This window comes from Harpegnathos saltator, unplaced genomic scaffold (assembly GCF_003227715.2).
Source record: "Harpegnathos saltator strain DR-91 unplaced genomic scaffold, Hsal_v8.6 scaffold156, whole genome shotgun sequence".
Taxonomy (NCBI): domain Eukaryota; kingdom Metazoa; phylum Arthropoda; class Insecta; order Hymenoptera; family Formicidae; genus Harpegnathos; species Harpegnathos saltator.
This window is the reverse complement of record NW_020229935.1, coordinates 351,107-377,463: the sequence shown is the minus strand read 5'-3', so window position 1 is coordinate 377,463 and position 26,357 is coordinate 351,107. Positions and strand designations below refer to the sequence as shown.

At 51.3% G+C, this 26,357-nt stretch overlaps 1 protein-coding gene across 4 annotated transcripts; it reads left to right on the top strand.

Moving 5' to 3' along the window:
- The first annotated feature begins 2,166 nt into the window (after nucleotides 1-2,166).
- Nucleotides 2,167-26,312, top strand: toc (toucan). Of its 4 annotated transcripts, XM_025296683.1 has the most exons (11): nucleotides 2,167-2,364; nucleotides 8,473-8,683; nucleotides 10,809-10,914; nucleotides 10,990-11,824; nucleotides 11,929-12,368; nucleotides 12,527-12,636; nucleotides 17,089-17,214; nucleotides 18,216-18,311; nucleotides 21,237-21,409; nucleotides 21,873-22,068; nucleotides 22,834-26,312. In XM_025296683.1, exons 1-11 carry the CDS (start codon nucleotides 2,356-2,358, stop codon nucleotides 24,060-24,062), a joined length of 3,531 nt encoding a protein of 1,176 aa, XP_025152468.1. In that variant the 5' UTR covers nucleotides 2,167-2,355; the 3' UTR covers nucleotides 24,063-26,312. The 4 variants fall into 4 exon arrangements, with proteins under 4 accessions (XP_025152468.1, XP_025152470.1, XP_025152469.1 ...); XM_025296685.1 differs by lacking the exon at nucleotides 17,089-17,214; XM_025296684.1 differs by lacking the exon at nucleotides 18,216-18,311.
- Nucleotides 26,313-26,357: the final 45 nt, after the last annotated feature.

The window sequence follows — 26,357 nt, the reverse complement described above, 5'->3', positions numbered from 1 at the left end:
AAAGTTACCGTTACAATTAAAAGAGCTTCTAGATCTGGTGATTCTCAATCATTAATAACTTAATAACTAATGCGATTTTTGCAAAATGGTACATGACTTTTCTTCTCAGTTTAATCTGATTAATCTTCACAATTTTTCGTTTCCAAAAGGTTCCAGACGCTTTGTATCTCTGATTGGACCAAAAATTGATAATGAACATTTTTAAAATGTTAAAAATAATTTTAAACTATTATAAAAAATAATGTTAATAATGTAAAATAAATATCAAATAAATATTAAATAAACGTTAAATAAATATTTCTTAATCATTATTTTAAATAAAGAATTAATGTAAAATAAACGTTAAGTAAATATAATTTTTAAAACATCATTTTAAATGAAGAATTGATGTAATAAAATATACATTAAATAGATGTTAAATAAATATTTTTGTGCAATGAATGGAAGAAATGTGAAAAAAAATGTAAAATAAATATTTGGAAAATGTTAAAAAATATTGTTTGCTGATTGAGATCCCAGGCAGAACAGAAAATTATGATGACATCAAAATGACGTCAAAATGATGAGGAAAATTCATTTCTTCATCATGATTCGATCATTTTCTCGTCATTTTGATGTCATTATGATTTTCTGTTCTCCCTGAGAATTATAGATTTCCTTTTGTACTTTTGCAATATATAGTACACTTGTTGCTTCATCTGTTGATTTTAAATCAATTAATTTTTTGAAATTCACTAATTTTTTGGAATTAATTAATATTTTTAAATCAATTATTTGTAATCAGCTGCTTACTGACTTTACGAAACGCAACGCCAGTAATTTTCACTGCTGTCAACTTTATTCTTCTTCACTGGCGGCGGCTATTTTCAAACACGTCCCTGGGCTATGTCCCAAAATTCACTGCCAACGCTGAAAAGTTACAGTTTACGTGACACAAACTATATATTTTCAGTACTGGCAGTGAATTTTGGAACACGGCCCTGGCGAGTCACCAGCGACCAAAAGTCCCCGCACCGAGGATCACCCGACGGATACTCTTGCTCAAGGAGAGGAGCTCCCATCTGTGTGTACTCATCGCCATGACCGTTAATTCGTCGATTACGAAGAGCTTTACGTTATCGACGAAAGCACCAATTTGTCACTGCCGCCGCATGCGATCGACGCGCGGCGTGCGCGTTCGCCAATCGAGCGGACGATATGAAAAACTCGATATCGATATTATTTTGTCTCCCACCTCCGCCCGACTTCCATCGAAACGGTCGCAATATGAAGCAACATGGGCGACGCGGTAAAAACGCGTACGAACCCCTCGGCGGGGGATGAAGCGCAATGCAACATTGCGGGCGACGCGATGCATTCCGTGGCGCAAATAATGAAGCAGGTATTGTCGCTTTTCCGTATTACTCGGAGTTTCGCGGATGAAGAGCACGGGTAATAAGCGCGTGCATTACGCGGAACGCGAATGGCTCCAAATAACAGGCTGCCGCGGCGGCGGCAAAATGGCGAGCTGGAAAGTACCACGGAGACGAGAGTGAGTCCGTTACTTTGCCATTAGCGAGCTATTTACAAACACGCGAAGCCTTGAAGAGCACGGCGTAGGGTAGCCCCCGTCGGTGACGCGCGCTGCTCCGTCATTGCCGTCGGGGGAAGCCCGACGCGCAAAGTTGACTCTTTTTTTTACACGCCATTTTGCGCCCGACAGCGGCCGGTGTGTCTAAGCTAAGGACGCTCCGAGGATGTTCAGTAGTCGCGGGACGTCCACGGGACAGCCTCGGCGTAATCGAGCGCGTCGGTAATCGAGTGCGATTTCGTCTGCTCCCTTTCCCTCGAAACCCCCTTCGGAGGCCGGAGCGAAGCCACAGGCAGGACATTCACGGAGATATTTCGGCGCTTCCACCACCGGGCTGGCCAGAGGCGCGAGGATGTGGTGGTGATTCCACCCCCTACTCCCGGTCGCGATACAGCGACGCCTCCGCACGGCGTCGATCAATAACACCGCCGCCGGACGACGCCGACATCGAGAGCGTCGTCGCGCTTGCGAGGGATCGGCGCGAGGCGACGCGAACGGAACGGAACGGGACGGGACGGGACGCGACGCGACGCCAGGCGTCGTGTCATCATCATCGTCGTCGCGAGAGTCGTCGCACGACCACGCACGCCGTAGCAGGGATTCGCCAGAGAGATACGCAGAGTGCGCGCAGGGGACGACGACGACGACGACGACGACGACGACGAGGAGTCCAGAGCGCCGCCGGCGACGTGGGAATGTGAGTGACGACCTCGCGCTTTTCCACGAGGACGGAGGAACGCGGCGCGAGCCGTCCACCGCCGAGTCTCCGAGGTCCCACCCACGACATGGCCAAGGTGAGTCTCTCGCCAAGGTGCAACGCCGGCGGCTGTACGGTGACGGTGTGAGGGTCGTCGCGGTCGACTCGCGACGATCGCGCGAGGTCGTTCCGACACCTCCCGGTTCGTCGCCGATGATACCGGCGCGACGTCCGCGCAGACGATCGCCGACGCGACACGACGCGACGCGCCAACGGGGTGAGGCGAAAGGTTGCACGTACGATGAACACCTAATAATAACTGTGCGGTAAAAACAATAGTTATTAATAACTAGACTTTTATTTACATTTACTCTCGCATGTTGCGGGAAGCTCGAAGAGTCGCCTGAGGAGAGAGAGAGGGAGAGGGGCAGTCTGTCGATTTTGAGACGACTCGATCGAGCTTGCACGATTGAGCTGTGCCGAGTTCTGTGCGACCGTTTGGCTCCGATGTGATTAGGCTGTATCAATTTCAACGTCGGCGATCCGCACGCACTCACGCATGCATGCAGAGATTCCGCTGATTCCTCGGCGAGAGAAAAGGAAGGGAGCGCGACAATAGGATGTATAACAATACTAGGAAATAGAGCCACAGTTGGTTAGCATGCACGGGAGTACGGAGTATGATGCTGCTTTTACATAATTTAGAGCACGCTCCACCGCGCGACGGCGCAGACGCGGACGGGTAATCTGGACACTGGCGAATTTCCCAGTGTCCCGGTTAGACGAGCCACGAATACGCATGTGGACGTGCGAATTCGCAATTTTCCGATTGAAACAAGGCCGCGCACGCCGCGGCATGGGTGGTGTCGAGTAACGGATGAGCAAGTTTTACAAATGCAACTAACGGAATCTCGCTTTCAGCCGAGCATATGGGCCGACCCGACGAAGTTTCACAGCTCGAGTCGTCGCCGTCGTGCGTTAATAAACTCAGCCGCGCGCGCACACACACTCGCAACATTTGTGTAATCGTACATCGGTACAAACGTTACTGAATAAATACACAACTACAGATACACATGATTGACATACAACTACATAAATAAGGCAGATATGTATACAGAGTGTCCGGGGTCTATTGGAAACGAGAAATCGTGAAGATTGATCAGATCAGACTGAGAAGAAAGGTCCGTCAAGTCACCGTCAAGTACCGTTTTGCAAAAATCGCGTCATTAAATTATCAATGATTAAAAATGATCGCATTTAAAGGCTCTTTTAATTGATAATTTGCGTAAATGGTAAAGGACTGTTTTGTTCGAAGTGACCTAATCTACAATTGTGTGGCTGTTATTGTGCCTAGTGACAGGTTCAAGGTTCAAAGTTCAATATATCTATCGCTATCTTATACCATTTTGCAAATAAGTACGCAAATTTTCAAGTTGTCAATTAAAAGAGCTTCTAGATATGGTCATTTTCAATCATTAATAATTATTACAATTTTTGCAAAACGGCATTTGACCTTTTTTCTCAGTTTGATCTGATTAATCTTCACAATTTTTCGTTTCCAAAAGATCCCGGATACTCTACATATATATATATATATATAACATACAGTTTTACATACATTTTTTACATAATTAAAATGAACATGTTGCATTATTACATTAGTTTAAACATTATTAAATAAATACATAGTTACACATATATATAACACACATATATATACATTATATACAACTATATAAATATAATAATTATATACATACACAACTGCATAATTAAAACAAACATCTTGCATCATTAAAACAAACATCTTACATAATTAATACATCGGTATAAACGTTACTAACAAATACACAACTACATATATACATAGTTACATATATAAACATAGTTACATAAATAAATATAAATATATATATATATAAAACATATACAGATGTATACAACTATATAAATATAACAATTACATACACAACTGCATAATTAAACCAAACATTCTACATCACTGATATATCAATATAAATATTATTAAATAAATACATAACTACATACACATACATAGTTACATATGACTAGATAAACAAATGAATATATATATGCATAACATACATATAGTTACATTATATAAAACTATATATTAACCTATAATGTAACATACATATAGTTACATTACATACATTACATATATGTATATCACAACTATATCACACGCATACAAACAACCACATTGTTACAATACCGGTACAGGGGGACGCACGGCGGCCGCTTACGCAGGCGATTACGCGACCGTCGCACCGCATCGTACACCGCCGGCATACGGATTCACGGATTGGTGAATGCAAAAGCCGCGTGTCCCGACAGAATGAAGCAATTGTCATGTCGTCGTCATCGACATTACGCTCGGCAGCTCGCTAGCTCAGCAGCTCGCACGCTCGCCTGCGAGTCCTCTCCATGTGACGAGCACTCCCGCTCGCGAGGCTGCGGATACGTGGCGGCGGCAGCGGCGACGGCGGTGGTGGCACCGGGCCCAGCAGGTGTAGAGTCGGGGATCGCGAAGCGAATCCGGAACGTTTCACGTATTGTCGTGCACACGTCGGCCGCAACAACACGATCGCCCGTGGCCTGTCGTCGTCGTCGTCGTCAGTCGTTATCGATCCTTCGCGCTTTTACGAGCTTACGTCGCGCGCGCGAAAGCGAGAGATTCCCCTCTCTCTCTCTCTCTCTCTCTCTCTCTCTCTCTCTCTCTTTGTTTCTTCCAGTTTTTTCTGTCCCTCCGTCGTCGCGTGCCCCGCCGGGGAAAAACCGCCGATCCTATCCGATCCGGCCGACCGGCCGGAGGCGCGTCACGGTGGTGCTGTGGTGTGTCAGTGGAAAATTTTCGCGATCGATCCATCCGTCGCGGCGTGCGATCCATCGTGCGAGCGATGCCGATAAGAGGACGGGGTACGTCCTCTCCGCGGCTATTGCCGCGTTTCCCGCGGCTTTCCCGTCCCGGCTGAACGCCGCCGCCGAGCGGAAGAGTAAACAATAGCTTCCGCTCGCTCGACGCGCGCTCGACTCATTCAGGGAGAACCTCGCGGTCTGAAAAACGTAGTCTGATGGCGTTAATCGCCGTTTCCCAGCGACGGTGTAGATCTCGCCGATAGAGGCCCGTGAGTATCCCCGCGAGATCCAAAGGAGCGATAACGCTGAGTTCTCTCGTGAGAATGCACGAAGATAACGAAGAAACCGCAGCGCGTCGTCGATTGTGTGACGCGATTGCGATAACTTATCGTGTGCCGAAGATCGGATTCCGATGCTTGTCCGCGCGCGAGCACGTCGTCGTCGTCGCTAGCGGCTTGTTGACATTGGCGATGATAACGGCGCCAACTGCGCGTCTTATGTAACGCTAGATAAGCGAAACGTCGCTAACGGCGGGGCGGCAAATAGCGCGAGCGTTATTTCGCGGCTCCGAGCACCTCCGCGAGCCGCCGCGATCGGCCGGAGATCGCGTCGACCACGTCGACGACGGGGCACCGAGCGGACGCCAGCGGTGCATTCCGCTGAAATTATAATCAATTGAAGGTACACGCGCCGCTCGACAGCGCGCCGATAGGCCGAGCGTGAGCCACGAGCTCAAAACGCGCAATAAGCGGCGAGACGTGGACGGAGCGACAGCGCGAGTGAATCGCAAGGAGGATCCGATCGGCTACGCTTGTGGTCGCTTGTTTCTTGTGTCGCGTGTGTGTGTGTGTGAGTGAGTGAGTGAGTGAGTGAGTGTGTCATAGGTTGTCTCATACGCGCATCACTCGAGCGCGCCGCGTAAAATTCCGCGACGACGGCAGTCTGTTCTCTTTCGGGGAACTTGTCAACCGGTAAGTTGGAGCGAGACGGACTCTCGTATCTTGGCTCACTCTAATTTATCGCCAAGAGAAAAAGAGCAGAGCCATTGTATGGCAATTGGACGCGGTGACCGACTGTCCGGTTTCTCTGCGATCCGATCGCCCTCGGGCAATCTGGAGAAAGGGGACAAAGTGTGCGTACGAGATTGAACGGACTCGCGCGAGCGCGCCGCGCTAATTAGATTCCATTATTATTCATCCGAGAAGCGAGCGCACGCGGAGGATTTATCGCGAGCGCGTATACGCGGTTAGCGCGGTTTTCTACCTACGTACTATCTACTCTCTCTCTCTCTCTCTCTTTTTCATCTCAGGAGGCAACAAAGCGTGACTGGACACGCGCCGGCGCAAATTGGCGCGAATTAAGCACTGAGGATCAAACTTATGCTCGATTTGGCCTTTTAGCCGCTCGTTCGCTCGCTCGCTCGTCCATCCACCGCCGCCGCCGTCGTCGTCGTTCGGTCTTTCCGGCATGCAAAATTTATTCTGTCTCTTAATTCAACTCACGTTCCCTTTCCACGATCGGTCTCACGATCGCGCGCGCGGCTCTGTCCGCTGACTCGCCGGTTTTTTCACCTTGGCATTTTATTACGGCGACTACGACGACGACGGCGGCGGCGGCGTTTACGCATTTGCGCATTTGCATGACTAGATAGCTGCGTAAAGGACAGAAAAAGAGCCGCGCGCGCGCGCGGAGAAAATGAATTTCAATGACGCGAGAGTGCGAGCGCGCGGATCAAATCCCGCGGAGATGTGAAAGGCGCGCGCGAGCAGGAAACTGATGTGACCGTGATGATTGCTGACCCATCGCATTACCGTTTCGCCTGGCTTCTGTCGGTTCGGGAAATGTACGCGGTAGCTAAGACGTCCGCGGAGGAGAAATATTACGCTCAGTGGCGCCGGTTCCACGGTTCAGAAACACGTCTCTCTCCCTCTCTCTGTCCTTCCACTTATCTCGCGAAAGCCATGTAACAGCGACGAGACTTAAATTACACGTGTTTACGTCCTAGACGCCGCCGAACGAGCGCCGTCGAGATGATCGCCGCGGTGTAAATGGGACGGCGGATTTTGTTGGCGCGCGGCGCACTTTTCGCGGCCGAGGATTTCTCGGCGGGACGGGACGGGAAACTCGGGCTGGCGCGGCGCGGCACTCTTGGCGCTTCCTGGCGGGAAGCAGGGATCCCGCCGGTGATTTACGCCGAGGATACGGGCCCGGCGCGTAGCGGTTCGCAGTAACCTAGTTCTCAGTCCCGACGCCGCCACCACGTCTCCGTCGGTGAACGCACTTGGTTACGCGATATCCCGTTCCCCGCATCGAGAAGAGACCATCGATGATATCTGCCATTGTTCGTAGACACGCTAGCACAGTTCTCCGCGTCGCTTCGGCCGCCCGGGGAGCAGGTATCGACGAGAAGGGCTACCTGGCAGCCGCGTCCGCCTCTCGCGAGCGCCGTCGCAGAATTTCTCCTCCGTAGATTCGGTCAGACCCCAGGTAGAATAGAAAATTATAATGACATTAAGATGAGGAGAAAATCATGATGAAAAAAATGAGTTTTCTTCGTTATTTTGGCGTCATCATGATTTTCTGTTCTGCTTGGGAATGTGGCGGCCGAGGCGAGGGAGCGCAATTGTATCGGCCGTGGCTTACCTTGTACTATCGATTGATTGTACCGCGGGAAGCTGTCTGCTGTGTGTCCGGTAGGCTCTCCTTGGACCGGCCTGTACACCCGCTGTGGGCCTGAAAAGGCAGGTGCTAATTAGCGGTAATTGTTGTCACGAGTTACGTGCGCGGTTACGTGACGAAAAGGGAGAAGCGTACGAAATTGCGTTTGCGTGTATTTTGAAGAAGAATATACGCGAGCGGGCGAGCGAGAGAAAGAGGGGAGGGAGGGGCGTATAGTCATGAACTAAAATTAAATTAACCAACTGAGAGAAACGCTTCTCACTGATTCATCGAGGGCGAGGGGTGGAGCTGTTATTTGGAGGTGGGCCAAGGGCAACGGACTCCGCTCGGGTCGAAAGTTCTGGCTGGCCTTGAAAAAAATAACTACCTTCGAGCTACGCCCACCCATTAGTCCTCCGCTCGTGTAATAGAGCGGTAATTAAGCTCGCTCGTTCGCTACTCGCGTTATCTACCGTCGATGTCACGCGCACTCGCGAGAAACCGAGACCGCCCCTGCTCTCGCGCGACACACGCGAGAAATCTCTCCAGGACGTGCTAGGGTCTATGACGAGGAGTAGCATGAGAAGAAGGCATTTACATGTTTACGAGCGTGTCTCCGGGTAAAAAGTCCCCGCTCGCTCACACTCACTTGTTTCGGTTGCAGAACGTAGGGGAGAGCCGGATACCTGTTCCACGGCCAACTCGTCCGTCGTTCTTCCCGAAATCGAGAGTACTCGAGGCCTCGAGACTCTTGTCGGGAGGTCGTCGGTCCACGATCTTCTCGGGATGCTTTCAGTTCGTTAACACCGAGGACGAGCCTCCGACTCCGAGGGAGAAGTTCACGGGATTCGTGTCGTCGACGCCTACTATTAAGAGTAACTCTTGCGCTTTTCTCATCCGAAGGGTTCGGCTCGATTTCTTTGCTTTCCTTGACGACGAGAGCCGGTGGTCCCCCGCGATAAAGGATATGGGAACGTTGGTGCGAAATAGGATTACTCTCGGTAGATGAGTAATTTATTTCCATTGCATCCGAGAAAAAGTAATTTCAGAACGGAATCATCTCAATTTTAGAGAATTTTGTTCTTATATATGGCCTCAAGAGGAGATTCCTCTAGGATTAAGAGGGAAATATTATAAACACATTATTCTAAAGTTAGAGGGATGATATGTTATATGTATAATGCAAATCTTATTGACTTTAATAGAAATTTCCTCTCATACACAGATTATTTAATCTTTTTTTAAGAGGATTATTATTTACTATTACCGGTTATACTAATTAATTTGAAAAAAATTATAAGGTACAGCGAAAAGTAATAAAGGGTGTCCCAAAATTCATCACAAAATTCTATCAAAATTACAAGAAGTAATTTTGATAGAAAACACAGGTTTATAATTAAAAATTCTAAATTTTTTATTGATTCATAAAGTATACAATATAGGGTTATGTATGGAATAGCATATCGGGTAAATGGCCTCCACGGCTTTGCTGGCACATATGCACTCTTGTTGAAATTTTCCATGACCGTTTTGCATAAATGTGGCTGAATTTCGTTGATACAGCGCTCAATTTCCTCCTTCAAGGCGTGGATGGTCGTGGGTTTGTTGGCATAAACCTTAGACTTCAAAAAACCCCAAAGAAAAAAGCCCAACGGCGTTAAATCGCATGATCTGGTCGGCCAAATCTGATCACCAAAACGGGAAATTACATGATCAGGAAATGATTCATACAGTAATTGAATTGTTTCTCGGGCTGTATGGCATGTGGCACCGTCTTGTTGAAACCACATGTCGTCCACATCCATATCTTGCAATTTAGGCACAAGAAACTGGATTATCATGTCGCGATAGCGAGCACCATTAACTGTTATTGCCTGACCAGCCGCATTTTCGAAAAAGAATGGTTCGATGATGCCTCCAGCCCAAAATGCGCACCAAACAGTGACACGTTGTGGATGCATTTGTTTCTCAACAATCATTCGTGAATTTTCTGAGCCCCAAATGCGACAATTTTGTCGATTAACCAAGCCATCAAGATGAAAATGAGCCTTATCGCTGAAGATGATTTTGTTCGAAAAATCAGCATCCATTTTAAAATATTGCTCAACAATGAAAACGCGTTGTTCTTTCGTGTAGCACTCCATTTTAAAAACCCTGAACTGTCAGCTGTCACGCTGTCTTTTTTTTTTCGTTGGCAACACTACTGCACAAATGGCGTAAAATTCAAATCTTGCGTGAATTTTGGGACACCCTTTATATATATAGATGTACTTTTCTGGCTTCAGTTCTACAATAAGTAGGCACGAATGAAATAAGATCATCATGACAAATAAATTTCCAATCAGTTTTATTATGAACTTTATAGCAATACAAAGATGTTCATCATAACCATTTGTATGAAACATAGTTAAAAGAAAGAATATATTATTCAACTTCTTGCGATAGATTATAAACTGTATTTGACCAAATATGGGTAAATTATCTTCGTTATGTGAGCAACACACACATATCTTTTTTAAAAAGCGTTCCAAATATTCTAATCCATGAGCATATGATTATTTTTTCGTTCATGTCTGGAGATAGAGCATGACTAAACAAAAGAAACCAGCATTCAAATCAATATATTCCTCTTCATATAAGAGAAAAATTGATTGATATAAGAGGAAATCCTCTTGAAATAAGAGAAAAAAGCAGTTAGAATAATATATAATAAATTTTAGATGAATGGTTCACTTTAATCGTTTGATCGAAAGAGGAATCCTTTTTCCGCAAAAAGCTTCGCTTGTAATATGAGACTATGGGAAAAATCACTTTACAAATAGAATACCTTTTTTGGATGTGAATGATGAAAAAAAATTATAATGTAACATGTACAAAACAATCATTTTTCCACTGAGTACGCAAAGTAAGAAATCGAACCAAACTTTCCGAGCTTTCAGCGCGTGCGATGCTGTCGCTCCAACACAATTGGACAAGTACAAAGGCAATTCCATGTTGCAGGCGACACGACGGATCAGACATTCTCGATATCACCCGTGTGGGACATAGACAAGAACGATGTGCAGCAATTGGTGCAGCTCAGCGAAGAGAAGAGCAACCTGTTCAGGTACGGATCTTCCCCCGATGTAGACCCGTTACGAGATTTACAATTGACGAGCTTCGTCTTGCTTCCACGATGTAGACTGCTCGAGGACTCCCAGCTGAGCATGATCGAGGATGTCGGCGACAGCTGCCTCGTAGAGAGCAATTTGAGCAATTACAATGAGGCGAATGCGACGCCGCATTATCTGATGCTCAACAAGCAGAACTCCTTCGAGCACGACGAGAGCCTAGGCATCCTGACCCCGGACCAGATGACTGATTTTACGGTCGCGCTGGAGTGCTCCAGGACACCATCCTGCGAGAATCTCACCGGCTCGGCCGGCTCGAAACTGGCGTTGACGCGAGCGTCCGCGTCGAGACCGCTGGCGGAGGAGGGTTGCAGCGAGAGGACGCCTTCCCCGGAAGAATTGCCGCTGGACCCGAAGCCGGTGGAGCCGATCAGGGGCAGTACGGTGCCCGTGAGCTTCGTCACGTCGGTCACGAGCATCACGAGTCTCGAGGCGGGCTATCAGGGCGACGGCGAGAACTCGAGGCCGGCTAGTCGTGGCGCGGATCCACCGTCCATAGTGCCGGCGGTCAATCTGCCCGCGCCGTGCCGGCAGGACCCGATGACCGATTCGGACTTCTTCACCGAGAGCGACGCGGACGCGCACGAGGAAATTGTGCGGGGCGACAGGAAGGCGCAGGTGATCGACGGCACGCTATTCTGCGCCCCGGGCGAGCGCAGATGCCCGAGCTTCACCGGCGAGGAGATGGACTCGAGCGGCATTTACTCGGACTTGGATAAGCTTCAGGTGCCCGAACAAGCACCGGAAGAGAACGACGATCACACACCCGACACGGGCGACACCGAGCTCTCCCAGAGGAGCCAGCCGTCGCCGGTCGCGGCGAACGTCATCATGGATTACTTGCAGGTGAGTGGACGCGAGAACGGGATCCGGGATTATGCATTATGCATGCGGCGACGGTTTTCCTCGTCGACTCGTGCGTCTCGTTATCATGTAAACACACATTGTAGATTCCTATAAAGACGACGGACGAGACGAACGGCTTGAACGACACCACGAGCTCCGCCGAAGTGCCGGTGACCAAGGCAGCCGAGACTAACGAGAACATTCGGTCTAAGACACCGAGCAAAACTGATTCGGTGCCCCTGAAGAAATACAAAATGCCAAAAAAGAACGTCGTCTCAAAGATCAAGGCGATGATCGAGTCGTCCGCGAAGGACGACGCGGAGAAAGAGGCGAGACGCTCGCAAAGGTCAACGAGGAAAGGCGGCCGCTGGGACGCGGTCATGAACAAGATAGAAGCTGGCAAGAACGAGCAGAGAACGAGGTCAGCCAGGAAGGAAGTTAAGTCGAGGGTGCTGCAGAACCTGGCACTGTCGCCGTCCACGAGGCCGACGTTGAAGAAAGCCGGCGACGCGAATAATTACAACAATAATAACAAGGACAAACGGTAAGCCCGAGAACGGAGGCTCGTATTTTATCAACGAGCAATCTGCGAAAGCAAAAGAGAAATATCGATTCGGTCGCGTGTCTTGCACGATATCATCGTCGCTCTGCGATCGCTTCTTCTTTACCATAAACCATGTTGGAAATATTCCCGAATCTCAGGAGGATGCGCGGCTGGCAAGAGATGAAATCGCCGACGCAGGAGACCGCCAGGAGTTCCGTTCGCAGTTCCATGAGCGACCTCAGCAGCGGCCCGAGTAAGGACATGCCAAGTAAGTGCGATGTATCAGTTTTGTACTCGATCAAACGGGCGAAACATGCCAAGTCACACATCGCCACAGAGACTTCTGATTTAAATGATAAATGAATCTACATCTAGCTGTTGCAAACTATAACAGCAGGAGTTGGTAATACAGTTTTGTGGCTTGCCGTGCAGTCGCTGAAAGTTTTTCGTCATTCTGCCTCAGCCGCGTTACACCGGCTGATCAATTATAATCGAGAGCGACGTCGCGAGTCGTTGAAAAAAGCGGCAAAATTCGAGACGGATCGGAAATGCGCGGAATCGCTACGTCATTATTCGATTTCACGAAAGGCCATAATCGAGAAACAATTCTTGACGTCTCGGAGGATTTTTCGAGTTAACTCGAGCGCAGCGCAAGACTGGAAGGATTGTTAGAACTTTCGCACTAAGCAAATTGACCAATCGCACGGTTGGATATTTTTGTGCCGTAAGAAGAATAATCAATTTTGATTAGGCAACACTTTACTATTGGGTAACGAAGAAGTTCGCGCCGTTTTAATTAATAGACATAAAAAAAATACACAAGGTGGGTCAAACGATACTTTATTCAGGAAAGTAGTCGCCTCCGGCTTCCATTACCTCTTCCTAACAATGTAACAAGTTTTCTATTCTTTTCTTCGTAAAAGTTTTCCTCTCTGCTGACAAAAGAACGCTTCAACTTCCCTTCGACGTCTCGTCGATTTTCTTAGCTTGGCAAATTTTTCAAACCACTTTCGGCCACAACGTTCGCTCACTGCGTCATCTTCGAATACGGAGGAATTTTTCGGCCTCTGAAACTCTGGTACTCAACCGGAAAAAATTCATGAGACAAACAAGTCCGAATGATTGACTTTGACATGGCCATACTGAGGTTACTTTTTCAAAACTATAAATAATTAACTTCTCTGTTAAATAAACTTTTATTTAAGAGGAGAATTATATGCGGAAGGCCGTTTTCAAGGCTATTTTTATGAATTTTTTTTAATAGAAACGGTAAGATGGACTTGAAATTCTCATAGTGTATTCATTAATGTTCAAAGTATATATATAAAATAAATTTTATTGAATCACAAGAACTGATCCAATTTGTAATTATAGATAAAAATGCAGTCATCCGTTTGCGAGCTCTATGTTTGCTGTTAACATAATTCCGGGTCACTCACTACTCTGAAATCGAAAAATGAGAAAGATTTTTAAAATACACGGTTATTATTATAGCTCGTATGAAAATGAAGGCAGTGAAGCCAAGTTTGGAAAAATAATGACTGTACAAAGAGAAGCATAAAAAATGAAACTTTTTTCAACTTGTAATCATGTTCAAAAAAATGAATAAAATAAAATATAACTGTGTTCGAAATAGAGGCGAAAACTACATGTCTACTGTATATTGTGTAAAAATTTCAAGTTATTCGGTTCAGTAGTTTGTGCGCAGTCGCGTCGACAGTTTAACAAAACGGTGTTTCCAGATAAACGCGTTTAAAGTTTTATATGCACTTTCCATATAGATAGTAATAAATTTATTTTATATTTTGAATATTAATGAATACGTTGCGAAAATTTCAAGTTTATCGATCCTACCGTTGAGAAAATTCGAAAAAATGACCTTGAAAACATGCTCCGCATGTAATTCCTCCCTTAAGCGTACACGACCAAGACCTAGAAACAAACTTTCTCGCTCACCTAATATAATCTTTACCAACAAATTTCCGAAATACAGAAAGAAAACTCCAGCAAACATAAGCGGTAAGGAAAGTGACCAACGAAGAGATTGATTATTCTTCTACGCACGGAGAAATACTCAACCGCGGTGATTGCAATTGACTTATTCGCTCACGCCCACAACTTCAGTTTTTCCGCGCGAAAACCGCCGATTCTTCAGGTTCGATGTTATTACCCACCGGAGAAAAAGACGGCGGTCTCTTTATCGACCCGCGACCGCACCGAGCGGCGGTAAAAAATATTCGCCGTCGAGAAGCGCCGAGGAACTCCCCGCTGTCCCTCTTACCGGCGCCACAGAGAGAGAGGGTGAGAGCGAGAACGAGAGAGAGAGAGAGAGAGAGAAAGAGAACCGGCGTCTCTCCTCTCCATTGTGTGTATACACGAAGTAGGGCTGCGTCGCGCAGCTTCGCCGTAGTCTCGCGTCCAGCCAGCATCCAGCCGGTCGGCGGTCCTCGGCGGATCTCGTGCTGGATCGTTCTCTCTTTCTCTCCGCTCCTCCTGCGCGCACTTACACGCACCACACGTACATATACGTGCACGCGCTATGCTACTACGGTGCACTCTCTCCGTCTTTCGTTCGTCCCTCTCTCTCTCTCTTTTTCTCTCCCGCTCGCTCCCGCCATCGTGGTATCGGGTCACCGGTGTGCACCGAGAGTAGTGCGTAGTGCAGGGCGACCTGCGCGCGAGGAAGGGCGAGAAGGGCGGCGTTGACAGGCAGCTTAGTGCGTCCGCTGTCAGTGGGTAAACTGGAGGGAGCGGAGTGACAGCGCGCATTCAGGCGGTGGCCCGGACGTGGACATTGATTGTCCTCTCTCTCTCTCTCCCCCCCCCCTCTTCCTCTCGACGTGGTGCTCGCGGTTACCGACGACGACTTCACCGCCGCGGTTACGTGCCCGTGCGAGGAACGTCGGGGCGGCCCCGAGAGAAACCCTCGTCCCGCCTCGCTCCGTCTCGCCTGCCTTCGACGTGACCTATTTCGCGTTCCTCCTCGCCCCTTCGCCGTGGTGCGCGCGCGCGCCCCGACGGAGACACGTGCGAATTACACACGCAGGCGGGCGCGACGTTCATCCCGAGGACAGCCGAGTGAGTGCCGCGCGCCATCCCCGTTGATCCCGCTTGCCTTCTTCCTGGGACCTTGAAGACGTTGCACGGGGAGGTCGGGAGGGACATCAGCGTCGGCGGGCTGCGAGTCATCGTCCTGCGGAGACGGCGCGCGCGCGCGCGCGAGCGAGCGAGCAAGCATCCATCTGCGCGCGGCGACGGGTATCCCCGGAGTATCGTGTCGCGTTAACGGCACCTCGGCGACGCCGAGGTAGCCGCTCTCGCTCGCTCGGCCGCTTGTGTACGGGTCAACGCCATTCGCGGTTTATTTCCGGCCTTAGCGAGGCCTCGTCGTGCTTTCTTTGCACCTCTCGCCTGTGCACCGCTATGCGTCGCGCACCTCCGTCGCTCGGCAACGATGCCTCCTCTTGGCCCGCGCCCCCACCATCGGCAGCAGCAACACCGGCCTCTCCGCAGGCAGGTGTACCCGACATGACCACGAGCACGTGCGTCGCCAAGGTCGACGACTATCGGTACGCGCCCGGCACCTCCACGGTCTACCTCGCACCTTCTTACGCAATCGCCGGCGGAATCGGCCGCCGTTGAGCCCACACGCCGCCGACGAGGAGCGTCGTCGTCGCCGCGTCTGCCGACGGCTGGATGATCGAGGCAGGCTGATCGCGGACACCCGGTGAAGACGACGGAGAGGACGAGTCGCGCGCTGTCGGGGGGTGTCCAGAAACGAGAGCCAGGTGTTGGTGGCCAGGCTTGGCGCTTGAGCGCGCTAAGCTCGTTGCTCAATCGCCGACCCACGCAGCCTGCGTCGACATGTGATCGCCTGTGATATATAACGAGACGTGCTACAGTTCCTGCCGTCCGGTCGGCTCGTCCAGTCGGGATACGCGATACGTGTGACGACGGCGAGGGCATTCGCGATGCGCAATCGGCGGTAACCGCTCGGAGGAAGACACCGAAGACGCGCTCGCCAAGGTGGAAGATGCTCGTGGCTGTTGTTGTTGTTGTTGCTGCTGCTGCTGTTGTTGCTGTTGCTGTTGCTATTGTTATCGTGCGTCGTGCCGGAGAACGTCGCCGTGAGGAGGTCAGCGTGAACACCGTTTGCGGATCGGCCGGCTCGATCGGCTCGCAGGACACGACAGGATGAGGGCTCACGCAGTCGCGTCCCGCGAGGATCACGCTACGATGAAGAGACGTTGACGAGGCAGAGAGCGGACTCGCGTCGTCATGGGTCAGCAAGGATCGAAGGAGAGACCGCTGCCGAGAAGGGCGGACTTTGTCCGCGACTCAGCAAAGATGCGTCTAGGCAGCTTCAAGCGAGGTAGAAGCCAGTGAATGAACGCTGGCCGTGTAACGGTGCTTCCGGTTTGCCGCTCGGCCCGACGGCGACGACGGCCGGCCGAGTCCTCCATCCGCTCTTCTCTTGATCCGCTTAATCGCTCGATCCTATTTGCTCGCGGAATTTACCGCGGGCTTTCTCGCGCTGACCAGTTTTTCTTCCCCCTCCCCCTTCTCCCTCTCTCTCTCTCTCTCTCTCTCTCTCTCTCTCTCTCTCTCTCTCTCTCTCTCTCTCTCTTTCTCTCTCTCTCTCTCTCTCTCTCTCTCTCTTTCTCAAGATTGATCCTTTCATTGTTTCACCAGGCGAAATCTGCGTGTGGTATATTTTCAGAGAGATCACCGACGTCCGCGAACCCACCCAGAAGATTCGTCTCGAACAGCCACGCCAATCACCAGGTCCGTTTGAATAATTTCGATGCGAAAAAGAACTGCATCGACGTGACGCCGGTCGTCCTCGGTAAATATGCATATGCACTTGATGAGACATAGTCCAAGTTTCGCCGCGCCATTCGGTAACCGTATACACACATACATACATACATATACACGCATGTATGTACACACACACGCACACACTGACCGACGCATTTGATAATCGGGCTAGGAGGAAGGAGAACAAGGAGAGATAGAACGAGGGCACCGTCGCGTACTTCCGCTTGGAGGCCCCATTGCCATAACGATGAGCGACGTGATGAGCAGAAAGAGAGGGAGAGAGAGGGCGGGAAATAGAAGAGAGAGAGAGAGAGAGAGAGAGAGAGAGAGAGAGAGAGAGAGAGAGAGAGAGAGAGAGAGAGAGAGAGAGAGAGAGAGAGAGAGAGAGAGAGCGCGTCTCCCGTCTTCGGGGCCGACTATCCGAACGCGGCTGCATCTGCGAACACGGTCCGCGAATCGCGAGGACGTTAATGAGAGAAGGCAGAATGAAGTGGAGAAAAGAGAAAGCTCTCCCCGGCCGAAAGCAAATGGCAGATGCGGGAATATTCTTGTATCTGCCATTAGTCACGTGCTGGATAGCAGAGCTAACAGGAATATTTCCGGGAATTCGCCTTGAGACCGGCCGCGTTATCTCTCTCCCTCCCCCTCTCTCTCTCTCTCTCTCTCTTTCTCATGCATGTACACGCGGATCAGATGAGGGGACCCGTCGAGATTGTCTTTCCGCGCGACTTCAAGTTCTCTAACGGTGCTTCGCGCGGCGCGATCCAGCTCACTATTTTCCTATCGGCAAGAGAGAGAAAGAGAGAGAGAGAGAGAGAGAGAGAGACCTTGAAATGCTAAACGCACCTCCTCCGCACTCTTCAAGAGCCTCTTATCTCGCGCGCACTCGGCGTACGGGCGACATGAAACGGTGGCTCGCGCCGTACGGTACCCGCACGCTGCCGGTACGCTGCGAGTTCTCGCGGGTAACTGCTACCGCTTTAGTGCTTAACATGCTCTCGTTAACGCAACACAATCTCTTTGCAGAGAAGAGCCCGCCGTCAGCGCGAAAGCCGGCGATAACAAGAAGATTAACGGCTAACACAGCCGTGAAACAGAAATCCTCCACACCGTCGATAAAAGGTATTTGTGCGAGTGTCCCTTCCCCCCGCCCCCGCTCCCCCCCCTCCCGGAGGAAGGGGATGGGGCGGGGGGCAATTAGCGGGCTAATTGGTCGGCAATTTCTTCGCGCTCTTCCTCGTCGTTCCAGCTGCATCTCGCTAACGACGGGCCGCGGAGTGAAAACAAGCGTTCGCACGTTGTGCTTTCCACGCCATTAGCCGCGTCGCCGCTGGATGATGCGTCGCGGCCGGTTCCCTCAAAAGTTCCCACGCTCTTCTCGCGGCACACATCGCCATCGCGCAGCCGTTCGCACGCACTCGCGCACGCAGGTACGCGGCGTCGGACGCGTTTTAATTCGCCCGCTGCGGCGACGCACCGCGCACGCACGCACGTACGCACGCACGCACGCACGCACGCACGTACGTACGTTTTCGCGCGTATACGCGTGTCGCGCTCTTGGAAGAAAGTCGCGGCGCTTTCACCCGGTGATCCCGAGCGCTCGGCTACAACCTGTTCAACCCGCGGTGCTTTCCATTCGAAACTCCTCGAAAAGATCCCGACCTAATCTGTCGGCGGCGCGGTCGCGGGGAGATCGTTATCGGAGAGGAGAGAGAGAGAGAGAGAGAGAGAGAGAGAGAGAGAGAGAGAGAGAGAGGAGAGAGAGAGAGAGAGAGAAACCGGCAGCGGCTCTCGAAATAATATGCGGGATAGCGAAAGCAGTTTCTGCGAGTTCAACGATCGGGATGATGGCGGCGGCGGCGGCGGCAGCGGCGGAGAAAGGAGGAACGCGCGGGAGATGCGTCGCAAAGGGGATCATCACCGTCGACGACGAGACGCCTTCATCACATTCGGCATTCATCGCGGGTCCTGACGTAAGAGGCGTTACATTATAACGACCGCGCGTCGCCCCGCGTCGCGATTCTTACGCTCGGCGAGCGTAAGTAAGCGCGAACACTCCCGTTCGCCTCCTCTCCTTCCATCTAAGGACGACGGCGGCCGAGTATGCGAGTATGGAAAAGCCGGGGCTTTGTTCGGCGCGCGCGTGATTCGCCGCCTCCGTTCGGGAACGGAAATGCAGGCGAATTTTTAAGCAGCGGCCAGTTCCGCCGCTGCGACCGAGACTGCAGATTGATGGGATTCACGTGCTTTCAGGTAGCCGTCGACGCCCGCCGCGCTAGCTTATCCGCCCTGACGGCGCCAGGCGGGTCTCCGCCGAGACGCTCTCCGATGCTTTCGCGTCGGAGTTTTCACGTCTCCTGTTGAAAACAACTTTCAACGGACGGCTGTCCGTCCAGACGGAGAGCGCTGGCGAACCCGGCCTGACGCGGCCCACTTTTTACCGGAGCTTTTACCGCCGCGACGGGATTCTGAAGAAGAAAAAAAGATACGTCATGCGAGGACAAAATAATTTTGTTCAAAGTCGTTGCTCGAGTAACTTTCGCGAGATCTTCGCAAGTTTTGCAATCACAAGCCAACCAGCCTGGGCCGCTTCTTCGCTGAAACGTCCTCCGCCGCCGCAAAACGCAGGAGCGATTAGAAACGCGCAAAGTCATCGGATCGATCAGAAAGAGAGACTCGTTATCAGGCCCGGGGACGGCTCTTATCGCGGAGAGGGCCCGCGCGAAAGCGCCATCCACTCGCGGCGAGTTTAGTCTTCGCGGTTCCACCTTGCGGTAAGAGTGTTTAGGAAGACAGCAGCGAGGCAGAGTCGCCAGGGAGTGGGGCAGGCGTGCGGCTCTCCGAGGTGGCCCGTGTTCGCTCGTGCTAATTCAGTCGAGGCGCGAACTCGGCCAGCGAGAGCGAATTGTTGCCGCTGGTGGTTCTGATTAGAGCCGCGCGCGATGTCTGTCATCGTCAGGACGACCTCGCTCTTCCTCTCTCCCTCTTCGCCTCCGCAGAGCTCGTCGTGAGTCGCGAGCGGTCGCGTGGATCGACGTTCTTCCGTCTGCCCGAATCCGCTCGTGATCGCCGTGACTGGTCGGTCAATCTTGAAGAAGACTCGCGCGTAACCGAGGAAGACCGACGTCGAGGAGCTGTTGACGTCTCGCGCGTCGCTGATAAATACCTGCCGCGCTACGTGAATCGGTTCCCGAAATACTCGCTTTCGTTTTTCGTGCCGCTTGACCGCGTGGTGACGGAAGAAGAAGAGGAGGAGGAGAAGGCGGCGGCAGCAGGTGCTGAAAGCCAGCGGCGTGTAGGAAGCGAATTTTCTTGGTCGGGTCACGGCGGCGACGGAGCATCCTCTGGCAGTAGCGCAGTTTTCGCCGCGCGTCGCACAGCGTTGACCTTAACCCGACGTCTCTCTTCATTGAGCGCCAGGGTCTGTCTGCCTGCCTGCCCGCCGCGGCAGGGAATCGTCGTGTGTTGCTGCCGCGTCGCACGTGAAGCTCGTTTCGTAAATCGAGCCGTGACGTAAACGCGCCCGCACCCGCGCCCGTCCGTACTCGCCAAGTCTTCCGTTCCGCTCGCGTCCAACAAGTCCCGATTTCTCTCGATTAGGCGCCTCTCTTCGTGTATGTGCGCGTGTGCCTGCGTGCGCGTCACGTGTCGACGGACCTGACACGGGTCAAGCTGGACGAAAGCGCGCGCAGTAACCCGACTTTCCAGCTCGACGGCTTCTCCGCCGAGCTCTCACCGATGCACCTAGGTCGCCGTGGTGCCAACCGCCGCGCGTCTGACCTCGACCTCGCGATCGGCGGACAGTGATGATGACATCGCGGTGACACCGGCCGCGATAATCGCGCCCTGGGCGGGGTGACAAGGTGCGGCGAGCGATCCGCGCATTATGCGCGATCGCGGCTCGCGTGGATTGAGAGGGAACGTGGGCTGATTGATTGACACGGCGAAGTGGCTGGCTGGCTGAACGGCCGGCCGAGACTCCGGCTGTCGAGAGACCTCAGCAGTTGCCCACTCGTGGTGATATGGGCCCGGTCACGCTGATTGCAGATCGCGAGTCCAAGGAGGCCCACCACAACATCAGCTATGCGGCGACCAGGGCGTCACCGGAGACGCGGGACCAGGCCGCGCAGACCACCGTGCCCTACGAGGCCTCCCGCGCCGAGCAACTGGAGCGGACCGCGCAGGCCCTCGCGGTCACGGTGCAGTACATGACGTGCGAGGTACGTTCGCTCCACGTGCGGGGGACACTCGGGCGATGTGTTCGAGCGCTGATCTGGCGGGAGATCCAGCGGTGAACGGGATGGTGGTGGGCGAAGGTCGTCTTCCTTCAAACGTTGACTTTGGGTAAAGGGTGAAGGCGTATCAGTAGGTCGACAGTCGGTTTGCATGGGAATCAGGTGGAAAAGGGTTGTCAGTCTGAGAAAGCAGCTTCTGGAGAAGAAGGATCGCCTGATCGACTTTCCGAAGGTCGCCCACTGCCGTCCCAGGGCGATGCTCATGGTCGGCTCTTGCGTTCAGGACGTCTCGAGTTTGTTTTGATTTCTCCTCGGATGCTCCGCGGTCCGAATAAAACGACCTGAAGCCTGAAGGGCTGGACTTCAGGCGATCCTGTGAACGCAGGAGCCGTGACTGTGAATCCTGCCGCGTAGAGCCGGAGACGCATTCTAACGAGACGTCTTTCAGCTGGACGCGTTCGCGACTCCGAAGCTGAAGAGAGACTTTGAGCAGCTGAAGGCCGACTACGAGAAGATGAGGAGCGAGCGGTCGGCAGTGCTTTCGGAAATCGACGATCTGCGCATGAGATACGTTAGCATCGAGGAGAGGCTCGAGGCGGAGAGGGAGGACCATCGTAAAGCTCTGGACGAGCTTCGCGACGATCGTAAGTTCTTACGTAATGTGTTTGTTTGTTTCCTCGACCGACGGCGCAGAGCTGTGCGCGTACATGCGTGTCGGCGACCGGCGCAAAAGTTTCGCACGGATCAACCACAAGCTCCCTCCCTCCTCTCCCCGCCCCCGTCCTCGGTGCGCACGCGCGCGCGACATGTAGAATAAAATCCGGCTACGGACCGTCACCGACCACACCGCCAGCATGGAGATATTATTCCTTGCGCCGTTCACGTGGTAACGAGCATAATCGTCCTAATGTCGGTGCGCGAGCCATGCCTGCGCAAAGTGGAACAATTGTTCATTAAAATAAACGATTCAGCAGTGCCTACGCGCAGCTGGATGCCTCGCAATTAGTCCTGAGAGCGTGTGTCCTCTCTCTCTCTCTCTTTCTCTCTCTCTCTCTCTCTCTCTCTCTCTCTCTCTCTCTCTCTCTCTCTCTCTCTCTCTCTCTTTCTCTTCTTGTTTCCGCTTAGAAGATATTTCGAACTCGCCGAGCGATTTAGTTCTCAATTTAGTTCCCACGTAACGTTCGACGTTTCGATAGCCGCTAATTATAGATTCAATGCGCGCGCTCTCCGCGCTTCAACTGCGTATATACTTTTGTTTTTAAAGCCGCTGCCAATATGGCAGCCGTGGCGGGTAGTTATTGTTATTATAGTTAATGTTAAAATCGTGACCGAAGGCTACGCATCGCGTGATAGCTATTGTCGTTGCAAGAGGGAGAGAATCTACGTGAGCTCTTCGCTGTTGTTTCCAGTGGAGGCTCATAGGGCGGAGCAAGTCGCCGCGCTCGTCGAGACCTTGAAGGAGGAGAGGCGCAAATACGACGTCAGACTGAATGACGCGACGAAGGAGCATCGCGCGACGATCGCGCGATTACGCGCCGAGCGGGACAGCGAGCTCGCCCGCAAGGACGCCGAGGTGATGCGGAGGTCCGTGGTCCACGACCAGGGTGCTGTGCTGAGGGCGGAGATCGAGTCGCTGCGGTCCGTGCTGGAGCTGAGGAGCCAGGAGAACGCGGCCCTCAGGTCGGAGCTGGACAGCTTCAAGCGCGACATCGAGGACAAGGACGCGCTGCAGCTGCGGCTCGACACGGTAGAGGCGAGGTGCGAGGACCTGAAGGCGCAGCTCCAGTGCAAGGACAACTTCGAGAGGCAGGTGTCACACGAGAACGAGATGCTGCACGAGTCGATCCACCAGATCTCGAAGCAGAACAAGCGACTGGCGCAGCGCAACGAGGAGCTGCAGTGGAGGCTGCGCCAGAAGAACGAGTGGGTGAGCGTCCTAGCGAACCAGCTGGCGGGCCCACGGCTCTCGCGCTCCGCGGGCCCGGAACACACAGAACACGCCCTCTCGCCGGACAAGAGCGAGCCGCACGCGTCGTCGTCGTCATCGTCGATGGTGAAATTTATGGTCGAGAAGAGTGACTCGGTCTCTTGGACCCTGGAGATCGACGACGAGTTGGCCAGTAAGGCGGCGACATCCGACTCGCTGAGCAGGCTACCGAAAGTCAGCAGATCCGAGAGCGACGCGACCGTGTCGAGGCAAGGCTCGCTCAGATTGACACCGAAGCGCTCCCCCGATGCCGACACCAGAGCGAGGTCGAAGAGTATCTCCGTGACGGACGCGGCGACGCGGGCGGAGGAGAGCGCGTGGTCACCGACGTTCAACTCCACACCGATCACCCGGCGACGTCCCAGGAACAACGACGCCTCGCCGTCTTCCTCCTCGTCCTCGTCGTCGTCCTCCGCGTCGTCCTCGGCGCCGGGCGCGAACCCCACCGTGGCGGCCGCGGTCGCGGCCGCCGCCGTGGCCGCCGCGGCCGCGGAGGACTGCAGCGTCGGGCAGAACCAACCCCAGGAGGCTGGCGGGGAAGCGATGATCTCCGAAGAGACGTCCGCGTCCAGCAGCGAGGACGAGTCATCCACCGGCAGCGACATACCGCGTCTACCGATGCAATTCGCCTGGGGCAAGCCGATCAAGTAACGCCCGAGTGAGCCGCGTTCAAATTCCGCCACCACCGCTGCTACCACCACCACCAACACCACCACCACCACCACCACCACCACCACCACCACCACCATCACCATCACCACCTCCCGCCTACGCGTTCGTTCTGTTGCGCGCAGTGCCGCTGTTTGCGTCGTGGAGCTATCGTAAAGAAAACGAAAAAAAGAAAAAGAGAGAAAAAAACGGCCGTTTATCCTCGCTCTTGCCTATCGCCGGCGGAGGGGGAGATGTCTCTCTCCGTCTTGAGAAGAATTTTCGTGAAATCCTCGTTGCACGCGTGATCATTCCCTCTTATTCCTGTTTCTTCGAGGACAGGTTGCGTTTCACTGTCGTTCAACGTCGGCACCTTGTTTCTTATTTTTCCAACTGATATACATATTATATATACATACGATACCATACGATGCATAACATATATACTCGCTCGAGAAAGCTCTCGCGTGCGATGAGCGCGTTTTAAGTTCTCCTTTTAATTGAGCGCCACGCGCCGCGCGTGTGTGTCTAACGATACGCCAGGCAATTCCGGAGTATAATGTTGTAAGTTAGTGAGAGACGTACGAGAATGAATTCCACGACGTGTTTTAAACGTTACGACTGTATAAACTAGACTTAGTGTACGGTTGTTTCCGTGTCCTTTCTTTCTTCTCTCTCTCTCTCTCTCTCGTTATTTTTCTTTCTTCCTCCTCCTTCTCCTCCTCCTTTACGCGATCACAGACACTTTACTTCCTGCACGTTTTACATTACGATTTCATGGCAGCGATTGACCGTGCGTGTGGATTCAAGATGTCTACCTTCGAAATCCCCATCTTTGAGAGATCCATCTTCGAAACCCATCGTGTGTGTAGTAATTTCTCGATACGTACAACGAAACCGCTTCGTTTGCTGTATCAAAGGCGACCGTGCCTTCTACCTCGCGGGCTTCTTCTCGCCTGTGAAAGGTCCGTGAGATGCGAGATCGCATAGCATTGTTTTCGTTTTTCTAAACCGTAGCAGGCATTGTGAGGATGAAATTAACATTTTTATTAACAACTAATATTAGGATCCTTTGGAGAATTTTTCACGTGTCCAAAACGTTGCCTCTCTTGACAACTTTTACATTTTGAATGAGCGAGTTTCGCAAGCGTGTTGCTCTACCTTTTTTTCCGCCTGTTTCTTTTTCTTCTCTTTTTTTTCATTTCTTCTTTTCTTCTCGGCACAGATACCTTGTAATATCGCGGCAGCTAAGTGTAAGAACATGACAAGGCGAACTGTTGCTTCGTTTGCGATCATACCGATTTCGTATTATCTTTAAGGGGTACTCGTTCGAATATATAATGTGCACATTGCTTTTGTTCCAAATTCGTTACATTTATCACGGATTTGAATGAATTGCGTAACTTTTGTCGCCAAATGCGGGGAGGAGTCACGCTGCCGCATTTGTAGATTCTTCTTTTTGTGTGTAACGACACGGATATTGCGGGTGTCTACCCGGAAAACACAGCAGAGCAGTGAATACTATTAGCGACTACCAGCACGTTGCTGCAAGTGTTAATTAATTTCACAGTCCGTTCCATAGAGAGACAAGCGGTAGTTTAGATTTAAAGGAAAGAAACGTCGCGCCGATATATATATATATAAAAGGTACCAAGTATTATTCTCACTGAGAAAGTACGTTTCTTTTTCTCATGTGTGCTGATAAAATCGATGTATTATATATATACTTCTCGAATAAATAATATATAAGTATAATCTGAATCGTAACGACCTGGAAGATCTGAATTGTAGCAATTTGAGCAGAGATTTCCGTTTATATATCCGCCGACCGTTATGATTGTCGAGTCAAGAGCTCATACTTCAAGTACCTTGCCCAAATTGATTACTCGCAATTTCAAAATTCCAATTTCGAAATTCGATATTCAATTTAACGGAGAGGGAAAATACAAGTGTGCTGAACGATCGTCTCTCGAGGTCGATCGCGAGAAACGATCGCGACGACGACGAGACACGTTGAGATGAGCCGACGAGATCTTTTCACGGTCGGAATATGAGAGCCTTCAAATCGCAGAATTCTCTATCTTTCTCTCTCTTTTAAATTGCCGCATGAGATTTCATTCGATCGATTTCAATCAAAATAAAGGGAAATATATTATGATTACTGTTATACTTATTACGGATTAGATTACTTGTTGGTTACACATCTGTGATGTCCTCTTTGTTTGAGCATTAATAAAACGTTTTATTATGTGATTCTTGTTTATTTATTTTCCTCCCGGATTTCTTAGAGGCACAACT